The sequence below is a fragment of the Rana temporaria genome, chromosome 9 (genome assembly GCF_905171775.1).
Source record: "Rana temporaria chromosome 9, aRanTem1.1, whole genome shotgun sequence".
Lineage (NCBI taxonomy): Eukaryota > Metazoa > Chordata > Amphibia > Anura > Ranidae > Rana > Rana temporaria.
The window spans coordinates 82,247,416-82,268,628 of NC_053497.1; the positions used below are offsets into that span (position 1 = coordinate 82,247,416).

At 39.4% G+C, this 21,213-nt stretch overlaps 1 protein-coding gene across 6 annotated transcripts in view; it reads left to right on the plus strand.

Annotated features, from left to right (window-relative positions):
• MTMR1 (myotubularin related protein 1) overlaps positions 1 to 21,213 on the plus strand; it is a 118,852-nt gene that overhangs the window by 19,987 nt on the left and 77,652 nt on the right. For 2 of the 6 annotated variants that reach the window (XM_040323801.1, XM_040323803.1), the window contains one exon: positions 15,470 to 15,523. The exons of 2 other annotated variants lie outside the window; for them this stretch is intronic. In XM_040323801.1, the coding sequence (XP_040179735.1) occupies positions 15,470 to 15,523 (54 nt within the window). The remainder of the gene's footprint in view (positions 1 to 15,469; positions 15,524 to 21,213) is intronic. 2 more of the 6 variants (XM_040323802.1, XM_040323804.1) reach the window with 1 other exon arrangement.

Below are 21,213 nucleotides of genomic sequence, written 5' to 3' on the forward strand. Positions count from 1 at the left end.
ACAATTATTTGCAAGGAAATTTGGCGTTTTATATTGTAGGCCTGTGATTTTTAGGAATAACTCACTTCAATCTGACCAAACAAGAATCTAATAGGCATCCCGGGTATGACATTTTTTTAAAAACAAAATTTTAAATTATAATATAATAAATAATTATAAATAATTATAGCAAGTAATAATATAATTCTAATAAAAATTATTCAATAATGTAATCAACTCAAAATCACTGAAATTTGCTCAGTTGCAGAATTGTTGCTGTCATTATTTTTTTTTTTTTTATGACGAATTTCCCCGCAAAATCGCTATCGCACAATTCTGCAAGTGATTATAATTTATTATCGCTATTTTCTAGCTGCTCTAAAACCATTTTTGACATAAAAAGACACTTTTGGTTGCTATGGACAATCTACAGTTTTCAGGCAGAAAAAAAGGTTTTTATTATATAAAATGACATGTAGGACACTGGGCAGACCACTAGGGACAGGGGGGGTGTGTTTTTTTTACCTTCTGTACTGTAATCTATAAGATTACAGTATACTGTATGTATAGTGTTTGTTTACTTTTTTGAATTTGGCGCCGATCTCCGCTCCCGTGCGTCGTAACGTCGCAGGGAACGGAGATCGGCGGCACAGGAGGACGCTGTGTGAATCGAGCGAGGTCCCGCTCGCTCACACAGCGCGGTGACATCACTGGATCCAGGAGAAGGTAAGCCAGCGCACGCTGCAGGCTCTGCATGTCTACCCCGAGCGTGACTCAGGGTTACCGATTTTGGTAGAAAAAATCAACCCCGAGTCACGCTCGGGGATACCGCCAGGGGGGTTAAGACCCTGGTGGGCTGAAACATGTCGGTTGGCTCCATTTTGGAACACCTCCTTTTGTACTGCTTTTAATTGAGTAAAGATTGATTTTATTAAAGGGGTTGTAAAGGTTTGTTTTTTATTTTCTAAATGGGTTCCTTTAAGCTAATGCATTGTTGGTTCACTTACCTTTTTCCTTCCATTTCCCTTCTAAATGTTTTTTTTCTTTGTCTGAATTTCTCACTCCCTGTGTCTCCTCAGTAAGCTTGCCCCCATCATCCGAGTGGTGGTTAGTCAGCCAGAACACCTTACTGAGGAGGAACAGGAAGTTAGAAATTCAGACAAAGGAAAAAAAACATTTAGAAGGGAAATGGAAGGAAAAGGTAAGTGAACCAACAATGCACTAGCTTAAAGTAACCTATTTAGAAAATAAAAAGGGAACCTTTACAACCCCTTTAACTTATTATTATGCCAAGTGTGAATGCTGAACTGCACATGCACAGCTCAATATACATTCAGTAGAAAGTTGGGAAGAGGCAGGTAATTCTGTCTTGCAGATTAGATCTAGCATGTCATCTCAAATACTGACTGCTCACAGTTTTTTCTACTTTAAGTTGCAGCAAGAATCGTTGTTTTGTTCCCATTATGTAGAGAGACTTGACATGCTGATCTGTATGGTGCTTGAGGCCGGCTGCTCCCCATCACTGGCATGTACGCTGTGTTCTGCATTGTTTAGTGCCAGTCTTGTGTCACTGACATTTACTCAACACAACAAGCATCACTTGAGTATCTGTGGTGCTTTAGGCTGGCTTCTGTTATTTCTTCAATGCTGCTCAGAGCCAGGTCTGTTTCCACCTGATTGATCTGAGCCACCAAAGAGAATACGTTTATTCCCTCAATGGCGTGTACTGGGGTACATGTAATACACCTATGGCGTGTGCTGGGGTACATGTAATACACCTATGTGATAATTCATTTCACATATATGTTTATAGAAGGGAATTGTTTATACTGTTGGGTGAATTTGTAATCATCTTTTTATATATCTCAATAAGGCTATGATTGTCATTTAGCTTGAGGGTAGTTATATGGTGTTTTATTGGTTGTTCATAATTACTGAAAGTATACCCTGGTCTGAGTTGTTGTGTCCATACAATAGCTTTCAGAATGCATTAGGCCAGACATAGAAAGTTGGAATCTCGGACGGTTCAGCAGAAACTGGGACAAGATTCAAACCGTGGATGGGCAGGCTTGATCAATCAACTTGGGTACAACCAGCCTGGTAAATTTTACATGTGATTATTGCCAATGGCAGCTGTAGCCACTAGCAGTAATCACGGTCTTCTCCCAGAGGGTGTGGCTTCCCCCGACCACCTGTATTTGCAGGAATCAAATCTGCACTGTATATGGCCTGCCTCAGAAGATTAGACAACAATGTTGTAACCACATTTGTTTATATCTTGCGTAAAATATTTTTTATGATCGCTGATAGAGCTGCATTATCAATCGTTAAAAAAACACGATCTTGATTCAAACTCCCCCCATCATGATACAGCGTTTCCACGATTTATGGAAGTGCAGAGCTATCAAAGGAAAAAATAAAATAAAAGCGGGCAAAGTTTATCACAAAACTTGTTTTTCCAGTTTTGAACTTTTTTTTTTTTTTTTTTTTTTTACTCGAATAGAAAATAAAATAAAATCTGGAGCAAAATGGTAGTGAAGATGAATAGGGAGCTGATTGGGGTAAACTAGTAATAAACCTGAACAGTGTTTATAAATGCAGTGTAAAAAGGTCATTTTTTTTTATACAGCATCTGCTCTATGCTACTGCAAAGTAACCAATTGTAGCTCCAGCCAGTTCCATATCCATAAAGTATGGGCCAGATTCTCGTAGGAGCGTGTATCTTTGCGGCGGCGTAACGTATCCGATTTACGTTATGCCGCCGCAACTTAGACGGGCAAGTGCTGTATTCTCAAAGCGCTTGCTCCGTAAGTTGCGGCGGCGTAGCGTAAATGGGCCGGCGTAAGCCCGCCTAATTCAAATGTGGGACAGGGGGGCGTGTTTTATGTTCATCTTCTGTGACCCGACGTGATTGACGTTTTTCACGAACGGCGCATGCGCCATCCGTGAAAATCTCCCAGTGTGCATTGCTCCTAATACGCCGCAAGGAAGTATTGGTTTTGACGTGGACGTAAATTACGTCCAGCCCCATTCACGGACGAGTTACGCAAACAACGCAAAATTTTCAAAATTCGTCGCAGGAACGACGGCCATACTTAACATTGTTACGCCGCACTTATGCCACCATATAGCAGGGGTAACTATACGCCGGGAAAAGCCTAATGTAAACGGCGTAAATTTACTGCGTCGGCCGAGCGTACGTTCGGGAATTTGCGTATCTTGCTGATTTGCATATTTCGACGCGTAAATCCGTGTACACACCCCTAGCGGTCAGCTTAAAAATGCAGTTACGATCCGACGGCGTAAGAGACTTATGCCTGTCGGATCTAAGAATCAGGCGCATAGATACGACCGGCCGGACGCAGAGATACGACGGCGTATCTGGAGATACGCCGTCGTATCTCCTCTAAGAATCTGGCCCTTAGACTCCCAGGTTTTGTCGTGTGTGTGTTTTTTTTTGTGTGTGTCCATACTAGGGAGAGTGCTCCTCACCTTCTGTCTCTTTTGGCTATGCAGGAAATGACGGTATTTTGTCAACTGAGAAACATAGACGTAACCACCAAACAACAGATTTTAGCGCTTACCACTCTGCAAAAAATCTTACTTTATTGTTGTCTTTTATCCTTTTTTTTTTTTTTAGTTTTTTTTTCTCGCTCTCTGTCTCACTACACTGTAGAAAAAAAATAGTTGGAGTGCTATTTTAACCAACAAGACTAAACATGTTAATTTATTATGGGGCCACATGGTGCTATTCCCTGCCTTCAGAAGAATAGTGTGTATTTCCTAGAATAAATATTGAGGATACTCTGTGAGTTAGCCTCTAGTTTATGCTTTTTCTGCCAAGGAGTATAATAAGATTGTCTTCCTGTGTCAGTGGGGAGTCTGCAATCTGCATGAATTTCCTGTGTTTATTGCATGCGTCTTCATCCTTGACTTTTTGTGTGACCTTTAAGAGTGTTCATGTTTTCTGCCTGGTATCTCCTGTGCTGTGTTTGCATTTTCTCCACTTTTAAATTGAATTTCTAAGTTTTGCCTAAACGGGATTCTAGAGTTGTTCTTTCAACACCCCAATGTCTGCTTTCCTACACAAACAGTTTAGTCTCTACAGTTGTACCGGATCATTTGGTGTGGTAGTGAAATGATATGCTCTGGTATTGAGATGTCCATTAACCGACTTGAGGCCCCAGCAATCCTAGGGGGTCTAAAGACATAAGAGAAAAATGTACCAACTCTGCAAGTTCAGCCTTGTACACGCAATACGATTGTTGGCAGGGGATTGTCTGATGAGACTGTTGGCGTAAAATCTGACTATTAGCCCAGGTTCACACTGGGTACGATTTGAGATGAGATTTCACATGTCAAATCGCATCTCAAATCGGCGGCAATTGTCGGCAATGGCACCGTCCTAATCAGTGCGACGCCGCATCTGCGGCGCTGCCTTGATTTCAAAAAGGAGTTCCTGTACTACTTTTTGCGATTTCGGTCCGCGATTTACATTGAACCCTGCACAGACGTCTCTTAAATCGCGGCCGAAATCGCGGTAAAATCGCAGCCGCGAAATCGCGATTTTGAATTCGCAGTAGTGTGAACCTAGCCTGAGTACACTTCCTTCAGACAATTGTTGTCCTACTTTCGGCCAACAAATGTTGAATGGCAGGCTAGTAAATTTTCGGCAGACAACGGCATGTTGTCAGGTTTTCGTATCGTCTGTGCAAAAGGCCGTCGCACAAAGGTCTAAAGTACAAATGCGCATGCTCAGAATCAATGCTCGCCAAACACAACAGCAGAAGGTGCCCAAAGGGTGGCGCTCAAGAGCTGAAATTTCACGTAGTATGTCACTACGTTCGTGTTTGTTGGCTGACAATTGTGTGCTGTTAGTATGCAAGACAACATCCAGGCTCACGCCCTTTTGACAAAAGTCTGACGCTCGGTTGGCCAAACATCGGATTGTGTTTACGAGGCTTTAGAGTTGAAGACACCATGAAGATTTAAGTTTCTGGGGTACGTTGAGAAGGGATAGACCTGTTTGCAGGTAGTCATTGCTGTCTGTAATCTGCCTCCCCTTCCCCATGGAGAATTGGTCCACCAAGGTGAGAAAGAACAGGTGGCAATAAACACCTAAAAGTGTATAACTTTCCCCATTCTGTCCCTATTTATTTGATGTCTCAGTCCTCATTGGTGAGACTTCCATCCTTTCCCACAATCCCCGGGACAGAAAGTCAGGGTAAAACATTTCAATGGGGACATCTGTATGGAAGGTTGTAACTTGGGCCGAAACAACTAATTGATTAATCGATTATGAAAATTGTAATCGATTAATTTCATAATCGATTAATCGGCCAGTAACATAATGGGGTTAAAAAAAAACTAAAATCAGCCCTTTATAGTACAAAAAAGCAAATCGCTACTGTAAATATTACTTTCACTGTCCCACAGTAAAAAACTCTAAGCCATGGGGCTTCACTGCCCGTTTCCTACTGCGCATGCGTGAGCCGCGCGGCTCTTTGTGAATGGGCCGGCTACTCTCTGGGATACACACAGTGTCCATAAGGCAGCGCGCCCCATTAACCAGAAGACGCCGCGACTAGGACGGAGGAAGAATACCCACCGCGGACGATGAAGAGGCAGATTACAGACTTCCGCATAGCAACCGCTATTTCTGGTAAGTATAAAAAACTGTTTAAGCAATTTAAAATTTTGCAGCAACTTTGTACTATGAGGATGTATCTGTAGGGATGCAATGTTTGCTTAGGTGTGCTTTCGCAGGACCATGCTGTTGGTAAATTCTGTTGATCAGACTGTAGGTGGCAAGCTGAACTCATCTGTCCTACTCCACATAGGCCATCTTGGGTTATAGTCTTTTTTCAGCTGTTGGCCTGCAAACACCTTGTAATCCACCAAGAAGAGCTTAGACTTTGCTGCATAGAAAAAAAAATGGTTTCCGCTCCTAGCAGTCATATAGTGCACGTTTCTGCATGTCAAGCTGATCTTTTCTCCTTGTCCTCTGGCAGTGCCAATAGTTTTCATTATATCATTGTTCTATTTACCACTACACCCCTTTAATAGAACCAAGGCACAAATGAGCATTTGTATTCCTCCTCAGGAAATGATTAGGCCATCCTCTCTCCTGATAGCAGGCACTCCAAAATCTGTAATTGGCAGCCCCCGGGTTACAAACAAGATTCTGTAGGATTGTTCTCCTTTAAAGCAGGATATTCAGCATAGTGTCATTTGTTCCTCTCTATGCTTTAAAATACCTGGTTAATCCTGCCTGTTCCTGTGCCCCCCCACCCCCTTAGTGTGCTGACCACGGTAATCATGGCTGCTGATCCATGATACTGTGGTCAGTTTACATGCCTCCGTCGTCCTGCTGTTCTCCCTCACCCTCTGTTTAGAAGATTTCACCTCACTTCCTGTCCCTGTGGCAATTGGCTCTTGAAAATTGGGTTTTTGTGGAAACAAAGTATTGTTAAAGCGGATGTGCCACTAAAAAAAAATATTAAAAGCCAGCAACTACAAATACTGCAGCTGCTGACTTTTAATATTAGGACACTTACCTGTCCTGGAGTCCAGCGGCGTCCGCAGCAGAGGACGAGCGATCGCTCGTCACCCTGCTTCTCCCCCCTCCATCCTCGGTGAGGGAACCAGGAAGTGAAGCGCTCCGGCTTCACTGCCCGGTTCCCTACGGCGCATGCGCGAGTCGCGCTGCACCCGCCGATTGGCTCCCGCTGTGTGCTGGGAGCCGAGTGTTCCCAGCACACAACCGGGGACAGACGGGATGTCAGAAAAAACCCGTCTTTTGCCCGTGATGTGTGGCCGGAAGTGGGTGCAAATACCTGTCTTTAGACAGGTATCTGCACCCCCCTCCCCCCTGAAAGGTGTCAAATGTGACACCGGAGGGTGCCGATCAGCGGGACTTCACTTTAGGAGACACATTTTTCTCATGATAACTCTTACAGAAGTTAATTTCCCTTCCTAGGGGGAGATTTCATCTCACTTCCTGTTGTCTCCCTCCGGTTGTAAGTCAGATGTTTGTAACCTGGGAACTGCATGTATATAAAAAATGCTGTCTAAATCACATGGAATGTAAAAGTATCCCTTCTTAGCCCTGAACTAAAGCAGAAGACGGGTCCGCTTCTGTGGGGGGCCTACAGCCTTTCGCTGAGCTTCCATTTCCATGCTGACAGGAGGGCTTGTTTACATGGGGTGAGTAAAAGCAGGCAGCTAAACTAAGGTTTTACTGCCCACCTAAACAAAGCAATACAGCTGCTCAGGGCTGTACCCATGCAACACCCGTGATGCTATGCCCATGTGGCCTATGCAGGACAGTAATGTCACGCACTGGTTCTGCATTTTGAGGGTTAAACCAGGTGGTGAGGAGTCAACATATCACCACCTGTAAAATGTCCTCTGTAAATCACTTTTCAAAGCCACACATGTAAATGAGACCTGAGAGTTGAGACTGTGCTAGTGTTATAACTTAGGAGTGGCAATTGAGATTCTTTTATTTGCTCATTCTTGGCTGATTCTCTGTAAACTTGAGCTTAATGCAGTTATTTATTCACTAAAAATACCATCAAGAGTCCATTCATATATTTGCATTGTGAAAAGGTGGGTCTGTGCTGTGCTTGCGGTGCTGTTTATTGTGAATGGCACCCCGGTGCATTGCACAGTAGTGACCAAAGTGTGGCTTATGCTAGAGTAAGTACATGTAAGCAGGAAGTGGTTAAAAGGATGGAGGAGATCAGATACATTAGGCAATGAAAATGGCAATTGTTGACACATTGGGGGTTATTTACTAAAGGCAAATCCACTTTGCACTCCAGGTGCACTTGGAAGTGCAGTCGCTGTAGATCTGAGGGGGACACGCAAGGAAAAGTAGAAACGGCATTTTTGCTTGCACATGATTGGATGATACGATCAGTAGAGATTCCCCCCAGATCTACAGTGACTGCACTTCCAAGTGGACTTGTAGTGCAGCGTGGGTTTGCCTTTAGTAAATCAACCCCATTGTGCTTTAGTGAAATAAAGTGGTTGTAAACCCTCACCTATACCCAGTGCAGTGACTGGCCTCAGTTGATACACATAGACAGGTACAGCTTATGGATTTATTCATCTATCTATAGCTGTCTTTCCCATTCATCCATGCAGAATTTACACAGGATCTCGCCGCTCTTAAAAGCAGGGGGCGGAGAGCTTTGAGGAGCGAGGAGAGCTCTGAGAGCTGATTGATAATAAGGGGGACACCCCCTCTTCATACAGAACACAGGAACACAGTTTGTGTTTGGAAAATTCATCAGGAGACACATACTATAGAGGGATATTATTTGTTCATATTTCATGTCTGAGGTTTACAGCCACTTTAAGTGTTGTCTATTTAGGCTCGATTGCGTTTTTTGGTGCATTTTGCAGAAATGCAGGAATTTTTTTTAACATGGGTTCCTATGGAACATGTTCACATCAATGCATTTTTGTGCCTCTGCGTTATTAGAAAGGGTCTGGGACTTCTTTTTTTCCACGTAAAATGCAGATTTTTGCATGTAATAGACTTCAATGGACCTGCATCCAAAAAGCAAGTACCGCAATTTTACCTCAAATTTGACACAATTCAATTTTTTGTGTTTTTTTTTTTTCTGGTTATTAGATTATTAAATTCAATTGATTCTAATACATAATATTTTCTGGTGGTGAAAATATTAAGAATCCAAGATGGCCACACATATGTGGTTGTCATGGCATGATGAAAGCGAACCGTCATTTTACATGATCAGTTACGTAGTAGACACACACACACACACACACACACACACACACACACACACACACACACACACACACACACACACACACACACACACACACACACACACACACACACACACACACACAGAAATCTGGAGGCAGACTGGGAGATCTTGAAAGGCACAAAGATGTAGGAGGTTGGAAGAAGTCATTTGGGACTCATAACCTGATACTTTGGGACTCATAACCTGATATCAGCTACTGTCAGACTTTACTTTCTATATTAATCTTTTCATGTGTACCTTTTGGTAATAGAATTGTTTTTGCATATACATTACTAAAACCATTTAAATATATGGCAGCAAATTGGAGTCGTATTATTTTTAACTGCAGTATGAAATAATTGTATTCCAAATATTAAGAGACCTACACATTTGGTCTCTAAAACGTTAAGGCCAACGTCTGTTCAATGGTTTTGTCATGATATGTGTTTAAAAATAAATTCATTCTAAATTTAAAAATAAGTCTTGATTGGATTATCAAGCCATGTGCACAGTATAACATTTTGTCTGTGCATTTTAAAGTGTGAAGGTCTATTTGTTTTGAAAAGTAGTCACAAGTGTCAAAGTAAACACCTAGGTGTTTACATAAGACCGTAGAGCCACAGGAGAGCTATTCATTAAGGCCTGGTTCACACTTGTGTAATGCCAGACATCGCATGTAATTGGCAGCGCACTGCTGTTCACATTACATGCAATGTCTGTGTGATTTCAGCCATACAGATAGTATGGCTGATATCGCACCGCATTCGGTCCAAACGCGCAACAGGACCCTTTTTTCTGTTTGTACCAGAATCGGATCACATGTGTGTCATGTCCGAACTGTGAGTTCGAAGTGCGATACGTGAGCTGAAATGGGGGTGTCGTTAACATATAATGACACTCCCCAGCCGTTCGCATATGGCGGTGTGAACTGCCGTGCGAGTCGGGTGCCATGCGGGAACCCACAGGGTTCTCGCCTCGCACCAGTGTGAACCGGGCCTTAGACTTGCCTCCACTGTGCATCTCGTTTTGCACAGAGTGGCCCCGATCCTGGTCTTCTGGGGTACCTTGGCGGCTGTCTCGGCTCCTCCCCGCATCAGCTAACCCCCTTCATGGGAAGCTCTCTCCCAAGGGGGTTAGCTTGCGGGCGCGTTCCCATGATACAGCCAGCGACTATAGCCACCGACTGTATCACTCTCTGCATCAATGATTTGATTGATGGCAGCGGGAGCCAATGGCTGCGTTGCTATCAATCAACCAATGAATGAGCCGAGAAGCCAAGCGCGTTCACGGAGCGGGACTTTTGAGGGGTCAGGTAAGTAAACCGTATGAACATATTCCCCAGCACACCACGGATTGTATAGGTAAGTAAAGAGGGCTGGGGGGCCGCTAATCCTCAGATGTTTTTTTTCACCTTATTGCATGAAGGTGAAAAAACATTTACAACCACTTTAAGTTACCAAAAGTTATCATTCAGTTGTTGAAATGTGACATTGTGTAATAAGAACTTGTAATAGAAATGCGATTATCATTTGTATTCCCATATCTTTTTATATTTAAAAGTATATCCAATTTTTTTGTATTATCACAAATTATACCTGATATTATTTTACACTGTATTTTTAGCATATCATTTGTGCTGCTTGTCTTTAAAATAGCACTGCTAAACAAACTTGAATTACTTGGTTGTAATTGTGGAAAAATGTAAAATCTCCCAAAACAAAGATTTGCATAATTTCATAAATACAATACTGTTTTATTATTATATCGGTATAAACATTCTGACAACTGTCTACTGTATTTTTCCCACACTAAACTCCTTTTTTGTTTGTGAATGGATAGGGGTGGGGGTCTGGTATAGATTCTTTTTTGGGGGGGGGGGCACTCCATTTTTTTTTTTCAATTATTTGTTGGTGGGTCCCCTCCGAATCCATAATAGACCCAAGGGCCTGGAATGGACGCTGTTTTTTTATTTTTTATTTTATTTATTTATTTTTTTGCATTCAGCAGGGAAGCCCGCTGACAGCTGATGACGCATTGGTTGTTAAAGGGTCACTAAAGGAATTTTTTTTTTTAGCTAAATAGCTTCCTTTACCTTACTGCAGTACTGGTTTCATGTCCTCATTGTTCGTTTTTGCTTTGAAGTAGCTGTAATTCTGCTGTGATCTCCACACTTCCTGGTTGTCTGTTTCCTTATAACCATCGTACTGGGAGCTTTCTCACGGTGGTCTAAGCTGTCATTACTGTGTGTCTAAAACTCCTCAGAACCAATCAGATTCATTTTAAAAACAAAACAAAACACTGCCCTGGATTTGTTGTTTTTGTTCTGTGAGTCTTCCTGACTCGCCTCTCACCCGGAACTTCATGTATGTACCTTTTAAAACCGAAAGTGAAACTAGAGGCACATTATATGATAGATTAAATTCAATGTTTAATCATTTTTAAAAGGAATCAGTTAACGTTTATGTCTCTATACCCTGTAAACAGTCATTTCAGCAAAAACATTTTTTTCCTTTAGTGAACCTTTAAGGACGTGGCAGCCGGCTTCCAGGCCCCCCTCCTTGGCACCAAACTACATACAATTTAAAAAAAAAAAAACTACTTTAACTGCAACAAAAAGAAAAAGTCAGACCATTGGCCTGGCTGTGTTTTCTTGCAGGGCTGTACAAATCTTAGGTCTGAATGGACAGAAATACAAATCTTTTGGCAGATATATTCGCTCCCATAGATACATATGTAGCCTGGGGATCAGCTTTATACAGAGACATCACTGTTCTTTGTTTAATGTAAGAAGCTGCTGCTCTCTATCTGTTGGTTACAAAACATCAGCACACAGTAACTGTAGTGTTCCTTCTGGTCTTGTTTCACTACTCCAAGGAGCTTACTGTGAAATGCCTCTTCCAGCCAAGAGTCTGATCTTATACCAACTGGTCGCCGTAAGCCTCTTTTTACCCATCTGTTGAAGCAGATGTTCTCATCCTGGTTCCAGCTGTTTGAGAATGGCAGAACGTATGGTTGTTAGCAAACCACTGTAGATGTTTGATCAAATACAATTCATTTACAGTATTCCCCCTATGTAAGGGCATGGCCATGGGGTTTGTTTTCAGAGGGTTTGTTTTTGTAAGGTTCCTTTTTATATCATGATATATTTTTACTGTTTGGACTGAAATTTTGGATAAAAGCACAGCTATATACACCAATCGGAGCTATGAGGGGGGGGGGGGGGGCTCAGGAAATTGAGACTCCCCAGAAGTGGTTTCTCTTTGGACTTTAGCAGATGATTTCTCATCACCAGAGGAACATTTGGCAGCATGGACAACAGGAAGTGTGAGTATATACACTCTTCTTTTACAGATATGCCTTAGTTTTTCCAAATTTGTATAACGATCCGGGTTCACATATGTGCTGTTGTGAGTTCGTGCTCCGGGTCTTTTTTTTTGGTCAGGTGCGATTCAGGTCTGAATTCCCACCTGAACCAGACCCAAACACGCACAGGACCCCTTTGCAATCTGCTCCACAGCCACCCTGGACCTGTGTGAGGGTCACACTCGCCTGTCATGTAAATTTGATGTGGGGAAACCCAGCCTTAATGTGTGAAAGTAGACATGTCTGGCTTTCCGGCCAACAACCATTCAGCTTCCTGATGATTTCTGACCTGTAGACTCAATGTCTAGATGGCCATACATTATACAATTTCCTTATTCAATTCTCTTTAGATTTACTTTTAACTATGTAGTGGGTGGGCCTGCCTAATTGCATACAAATTAAGTGTTAAGGTTTGACCTCCATATATTTTATATTGTTTTTGTAATTCTAAAGGAAAATGACAAGAGAATTGTTCAATGTATGCTCTTTTAGTGATTTGTGTTTTACTGGTTAGGTTTTCTGAAAGTGAAAGTGACACTGGAATGAAACTCTCTGCACCACGTGATAGCTGTGACCAATGACAGCATCACAAAATGTGAACAAAGGCTGTAGCCTGAAGTCTGCTCTCACATACTGATTGGCTATGAAAGGAAAGGGAGAGTTGCATCCCGATAGGCCGCTGCATGACTACCAGTGTTACTAGATACCAACGTAACCCAGCACTAGTGTTCTGGTCACCAAGAACACTTTTCTCAGTGCAGTGTCACTTGCAAGGCAGCATCAGTGTCCTGATTGCCACCATTACCAGTGTCAACTAATTCCAGTGTAAGCTAGCACCAGTGTCCTTGTCGCAAACCACTCCAGTACCACTGTGATCTAGTAAGCCAGCACCACTACTGTCCTGCTCATCGGCCACACCAGTATCGCCGATGCATACTACCAATGAAACCCAGCACCAAAAAAAGTATTCCTGCGAGGTTGTGTTTTTAAATTATTAGTATGATTCAAAAGTGCCGCAGAAAAATTTCAGTCAGATTTTAAATTTGGAATATAATCTTTTAGAAAGCCGCTGTTAATGAATGGCCACCTCTGGTTTGAAGGATGAAGAGGTTTCCTGCTGAGATTGTCAGGCATGCTGTTGCCAAGTGTTGGGGTGACCACTTTTCAAATGGGGTTATTTTTCACATGTTTTTACTGTCCTGGCATTCTAGGGCCTCCAAAAATGTTATAGAAAATTAAATGCCTATTTTATGCTTGCTGGAAGCCTGAAGGTGCTCCTTAGATTTTGGGTCCCCTATGTGAATAGGCATCAAGTCTCACATTGTGGTATCTCCATACTCGGGAGGAAAAGCTAAAAGTTTTTAGCGGTGTGTTTGTAATAATGCCAATGCTGTGTGTTAGAAATATCTTGCTTACAAGCAGGGATGTCTGCTTTCCAAAAAAATTGTCCTTTTTTTTTTTTTTTTGGGGGGGGGGGGGTGTTTCAGCTTTCCTGGCACTCCCAAGCCTCCAAAAATGTGATGAGTAGTCAAGAAATCGTATGTGTAATTTTATGCTCTTTGAAAGCCTAAAGGTGCTCCTTGGATTCGGGCCCTTCTGTGTGGCTAGGCTGCAAAAAAGTCTCTCTCACGTAAAACCTTAGACAAAAAAAAATAGAAATTCAAGATATTTTGTAAGAAGCATGGTGAGTTTTTACTTTCCAAAAAGGGGACATGGTATTTTAGGGCTTCAAGAAATAAGATGGACAGTGAGAACATTAGGGATGGTAAATTTCAAATATATGGTGTAAACCATAGTTTGTAGACTAATGCTGCATACACACGAACGGAATTTCCGACAACAGATGTTCGATGTTGGCTTTTGGCCGCATATTCCGACTGTGTGTATGCTCCATCGGACATTTGCTGTCGGAATTTCTGACAACAAATGTTTTGAGAGCTGGTTCTCAATTTTTCCGACGACAAAAATTCTTCAAATTTTCTAATGTAACTTTGACAAGAAAAAAGGGGAAATCTCTCTAGAAACTACCCTGCAATAAAAACCTTGCCTTTTCTGATCTTTCCAAAATTTAAACATTTGACATTATATGGTATTGAATCCAAAGCCAAAAATGTAATGCATTGCAGCTTACTAATCACTAGATGTGGTGGCTGAATTTTTTTAGGCTTTTTTTTTTCCTCCCTCTGTTTTAACCTGGTGATCTGGCCAGTAAAGCCATGAATCGGTCAGTTCAGAAACTGGCTGAATTTCGATCCATGTATGGACTTTTTTCCGAATGATCAGTGCCGCCAGCTATAGCCTGCAACACTGATCATTGTATTCTTATACCCGGGAAGGATCCCCTCTTTCAGAGTATAATAACGCAGTGGGAAGGATTGGGATGACTTTTGTTAGAATCGGATCTTTTTTTTCTTTTCTTTTCTTTCCTTCCCCCCTCAATGTATGGGCTGCCAACACCTCCCTTTTGTTAGAGTACCCCTACTCTGGCAGAATCTGGGGAGGATGCGGTGTGTTAATACACAAATTTAAGCTAAGCTCCACACTTTATATAATCGATTTACAGCAACGTTTTATTTATTTATTTATTTTTTCCTTTTTGGGATAAATTATTTACACAAATAAATAAAATTGATCATCGTAAGCATCCCTGCCAGTGTTAAATGGTTTGTCTCATTCCTGTAAACTGATGTAATCTGCAAGGGAGCTTTTTCATTTGAAGAATAACAGAATTACTGGCCAGATCACCTGTGGAAAATCGAAAGAGAGCTCTAAAAAAAAAAAAAAAAAAATGAATGCAGCCATCAAGAATTGGTAAACTACAATATAATGTTTCCTTTTGGGTTTAATGCTGCTTTAAATATCAAAATGTTACCACAGCATGGGTTTCAGCTTTCCGGCAACCAAGCATTGTTTGGCTTGGTTGCCAACAGGCTGAATCCCATGTTGGCTTTTTTTAATCTCTTGAACTCAGTTTCTATTGAAAGTCTGTGTGAAGCTGTTCCATTCCTATTGGTGGCATCTTTGATTAAAATAAATAACTGGGAAATCCAGCTTTTAGGAAGTGACATGGCCACCTTCGTTCTGGCCTCCTCGAGGTGATCAAGAACTCAAACCACCCGAGGTGGCGGATTTCCATAGTTTTGGTGAACTGCTTGCCATGTTTCCCTCTGTTCTGCCCATTGCATGCATTGTTGTACACTGAGTTAATCCTGTTGAGATGCTGAAAATTTGAAGGTCTTAAATGTCTTTAAATCTGTGTAACCTGTCCTCTTACCTGTTGTCTGCATGATTATTTCTCTCTTATTGCCTCCGTCCTGTCCATCGCTGCCTCATGCACACAGGAGATTCAGGATGAACACAATGGCTATCATTCAGAAACGGAGGTCGAGCAGGTGGCAAGTTCTACCCCTCTATTTTATATCTGTTAGTGCATGCTTGTAGATTTAGACCCATGTTAATGCAGCCTACCCATTTACTTCTCCATATTATGTCAGTTCACACCATCATCATCATCATCAGTGTAAATAATGGCTTCAGGCTGATTATTGTGAAGGGTATATGTGCTTTGCCAGCTAGGAATGTTCTCCCAGAATGCAGAATTTACATTTCAGACTTTTACATTAAAAAATTACAAAATAAAGTAATCCTGTATAAAACAAATATGATGGTGACCATTGCTGACAGCCTTTGCAAGTTGCTAGGGCCCGGGCTGTCCTATATATCTTCACTGCCTAGCAAGATGATGTATGCAGCCATTGAATCTTCCATTGGCATTTCTTTGGCATTCCACTAACTGGTGACGTTGTATGATGGCAGCCAGGGTAACCAGCAACTTATAAAACGTAATTATAGTAACGGGTTTATATCATGATAGGTTTATTTTAAATGCGATGGGGTGTATATGTATTTATACTCTAGGGCAGTTACAAGGGCAAGACTAGCTTTCTTCTGGTGCTCCATCTCCATCCTCCGTGAATAAGAATATTTACAGGTCCCACCAAATCCACCCAGGTGTTGGTTTGTCTGCATTAGGAACAATAGATTGTAAGCTCTTTCAGGGTCAAGGACTGAAATCATTGGTAAAGAACTGTGGACATTCTTGGCACGATTTGAACAAGTTATGTGTTTTTAATACATGAAAGGGTCCATTTATAAATGTTTTCACACAACTTTCACCCACAATGTACACCTTTTCTAATTGGAGTCAGTTGGAAAAAAGTGTGAATCCTGGGTGAAAGTTGTGCGACTTTTGTGTGTAAAAATGTATAAATAGATTCCTAAGGTACCCAAGTTCATGGTTTTATTTGGATTCTTCATTGGAATCACTTAAAGGGGTGGTTCACCCTAAAAACTACTTTTTCTTATTACACTGGCCCCCCACATTACAATACGATTAAGGCTATTATTATTTTTTTGATGCTGTACATACCTTTGTACAGCATATTCAGCCGTGGCATCCGGGTTGCGAGTCCCGCGGGAGTGGGCGTTCCTAACATGTCTGTGATTGATGTTTTGCCCAAAAACGAGCTCCTCCCGTCGCGATTGGCAAAAGGAGCCGAACGGCGATGCGCATGCGCAGTATAGCGCCGACTCGCCATTCGGCTCCTTTCGCCAACCGTGACGCAGCTTACGCGACGGGGGGAGCTCGTTTTTGGGCAAAACGTCAATCACAGACATGTTAGGAACGCCCACTCCCGCGGGACTCGCAACCCGGATGCCACGGCTGAATATGCTGTACAAAGGTATGTACAGCATCAAAAAAATAATAATAGCCTTAATCGTATTGTAATGTGGGGGGCCAGTGTAATAAAAAAAAGTAGTTTTTAGGGTGAACCTCCCCTTTAATGTGCTAGCCTAAACATAGAGAGAAACGTAACACTACTTAAACCCGGTTAGGGTTCAATTTACTGTGCTCAAATTTTTGGGTTCCCATGGAGAGGCCTGGGAGGCTTTTGGTGATGCAATTATTTTGTAGCGACTATACTACTCAGTTACTACATCAAAATATAAAGAATTGTGTATATACCTTCTTATAAAGCTGTGTTAAATGTCGTGGGGCACGGGCAAGAGGGATGACAGAGATAGAACAGAGGACATAGTGGACATATGCCTCTAACAGGTGTCATGCGATGTGTTGTCAAAAACCTCTTCCTATCCAGGCGTTGCTTCCAAAATATTCAGACATTGGATTACTTCATTATTACGATGTTTTATTCTTCCAACGATATGACAGCAAACAGATTAATGCTTACGTTGTTACAGCTTAGTCAAACATCATGGCAGGTAGGCATCACAAAGTTACAGAAGGAGGAAATAGATGGTACATCTTCTATGGTGGCTATAGAGCCTCTCCGAGCAGGTTGGTTTCCAAACTTCCATCTCATCAGCAGAGTCCCTTCCCCCGTCGGGTCGGGGGTGACCCTGAGGTCCCACCTTACTATGCTCAGCATGTGTATACTTATACAAGTTTAACAGCTAACTAAGCACAAATCTAGCTTTCCAAACAAGGTTACGATGAGCTCTAACGCTCACTATGTATATTTAAGTAACATCTCCAACCTCCTTCTTGACGTATGTTTCAAGAATAGATATGGCCTAACCTACATTGACCTTCGTTTGTCTTTAACAAACCTTCAAATGCTACCATGTTTAAATAAATGATTCAGAGACCTTTATAACATAATATCAATACATTTAAAATCTAACAATTCCCCCTTAATGCACTGTAATTAACAAACAAAATAAGTGCATTCATCTTAAATAAAGGTTTCTGATTAACTTTTTTCCAATACAAACAATACAATTTAACATTTCAGATATTGTACATAAACTTTTTTCCAAAATTTGGAGATATTCTTGTGAAATATTTAACCATTTGATTCCATTAAGAAATTATAAATTATTATATTATTAATTAATTTTTAATTTATTCTCCATCTAAATTATGTAATATTAAAAATTTTCTTCCTTTACCTTTATAAATTTTACTTCGTATAACTTCAACCATATCATATTACTATTTATCATAAAGAAGAAATAAATATATTTTTGATGTATCAAATTATATTACTCTATAATATCAATTAATAAATACAATGTTTTCATTTCTTTTGAAATTTCAATAACCAAATTTCTTCAGTATAAGTTTTTTATACATTATCCTAGACACTGAACAATTATAAACATAATACGTAATCTATTTGTTTGTGGATACATAAAAACATAACTTTCCCATTTTTGATTGTCGTATTTTTATATATTCTATCTTTATAATATATTTATTTATCCATCTATTTAATTTATCTATCCATATAATTTATTTATCCATATAATTTATTTATCTATCCATGACCAGCAAGCAACTCTTTCTTTTATTTATTTTTCAATGTTCCATATTATTTAATTTAACAATAATTCTGTTTAGATATTTTAAAAAATCCGTTCTTCCACATAAGCCTGTATGTTTTTTAACTATATTAATACTTCAAATGTATACTTTGTTATACATTTTTGTAATAACAAACTATCCATCCAACTTTCCCAAGTTATGTGTTCTATAAAAATGAATACAAAATTAATTATTCTATGTGAAATAATAATTTTATGTGTATCAATATGTATTCTATAATATAAAAGATTAAGAAACCAAAATAACAACTATTTTTCCATATTTCAAAAAATTCAAAAATTCCTATATTAGAATTACATTCCAACTCCCCCTTACATAATGATCAATCGATCAATATGTCACTTTTGATGTAAATCCATATGAATAAATCATTGAAGTTCATCCAAAAATGTTGATCCTTGATAACATAATCAAAAAATAATTTGAAAAAACTAGAAGTAATAACCAAAATAGAATTTTAGTTGTGCTTGTTTCATGGTCATGAAAGAAAACAAAAAATAAAATAACCTTCCCAATTGAAATCTGATATTTCAGTTGGCATTCCTATTGATATCCTTGGTACGTTCAGAATTATAATTCCTAACCACAACTTTAACTACTGGAATAAATTATGAAACATACTCATAAAAAGTAGAAATCTTATTCAAAACATAATTTCTATTCAAATTTAGCAAAGGCCTAGCCATATTTTGTGAACAAACTTCTGAAATTCCTATACTTGTACTTTGTCTTACTTTATAGTATAAGATCACTCTTTGCCTTTGAATTGCTCTATAAACATAATAAAACAATATTCAAGAAGTTTGATGACAAAAATGCTCTAATAATGAGTAGTTCAAAATTTCTTTCATTAGCTTAAACAAAAAATCAATTAATCAATTTGTCAGTCAATCTGTCAGGTACCTGGATATGCAAAAATAAATATTTTCACTTAAAAATAACTCTATCCATTATTGCTGGAATCAATTATTTTTACAATGAATTTTATCTTCATTATCAGTCTGTACTGAGACAAAATTTTCATCGTCCCCCTTTTTATTCTGTGACTAATTATATTTTGTAAAAGTAATATTTTTATCATATTATTGTACTTTTCTTTACTATACTTTACTTATAATAGCTTTAATTTTGCAAAAGAACATTTAGGTTGGGTATCCTAAATATCTTTTTTTTCAGAAAGAAACTTAAATCATGTTTAAGTATTTTTCCTTTTTAACCAACTTATACAGTATGGTTATTTGTAACCACATGCCCTGTCACTCTGACTGCTAAACAAACAAGTCTTAAGATCACTTTTTCAGTGTAGACAGATACTCAGAAAGTTTCATCTGTGCCTCCTGGATCCATTTAATAAAAGCACAAAAACCCTCTCAATAAATATCCACTGAAAAATTGATAAAGTAACCTTTGCATGATTTACTTGCATAATTGTGGCTTATTACACTGCATAATTTTAGCTTCAACTGACCTTTACTTTTTAACATCCAGTTGTCACTCAGACAAAAGCTTAATCAAAGTCTTGTGTTGACACCTCATGTTTAAAAATAACACCTTTAACAAATGGTGTAAAATCCACGTGTTTTTTTAAAACAATTACTTTAGTTAGTACTTAGTAATACCTTATTAAATATTTTTTCCATCCATGAAACTTTATTTCAGATTTCTGAAAAAAGTTTAAACACTAACGTGTTCAGATCCATAGGGGAAAAAACCCTTGTCATGACTGACCATCTGCTTAGTAACTCGACCTCCATTTCTCTGTTAATGACACACTCTCAGAGAAAGATCTGTCACCGTCAGTCTTAGCTACCATTCACTATACAATTGTCAACCAATCTCTTTTTATCGTTTTTACAATTTTTAACCTTTTTTCAAAATTTTAAAGCATATTAGGTTTGTACATCTGCTAAAAATTCATGTACATAACGTTATAATATGACATTTCTTGATTATAATAATGACAAAACATTGTTTAGGAGAAAATCTCATGAAACTTCACAGATTAGTTCCAGCCTAATGAACTGTGAATTGGCCAATTTCCTGAGAAAATTCCTCCAAACAAAATTCTCATTCTCATCTGAAATAGTCAATTATAAAAACTTTTAACAATAGTTGTTGTTTACCATTAACTGAATTTTATACAGTTCTTACATAATCTTAATCAATAGTTTTTCCTTTAAACTTCTGCCCCTGTATGTGCTTTGAATGACATGCAATAACACATTTCTGTTGTTTTAGGCTAAAATATTCCCGAACATATATATGCAGCATTAAACTTAATTTCCTTATTAAAGAACTTCTTACACTCTGGTATTAATTAATTAATTACTTAATTACCCCACTACTGTTTACATGCCTGCACATTATATATATATATATATATATATATATATATATAGAATATATAAATTCCCGAATATTACTGAGATATACTTCTGAACCTTGAGATTTTTTAACCATCCCATGTTAAACCACTTATATAAAAAACATATTTACCCCTTGTTTAGAATGATTTTCCTGTGTACACTTAAAAAAACAAGAGATGCAATGTCCTTTAACTTTGTCTTCTTAACTTTAGTTTCTTTCGTTTGTTTGTTACATTGTCTATCTTTGGTGATTTTTCTTGTTGCATTTTCATGTTGCTGTATCTTCATACGTTGCTTTATCTTGGAAGAG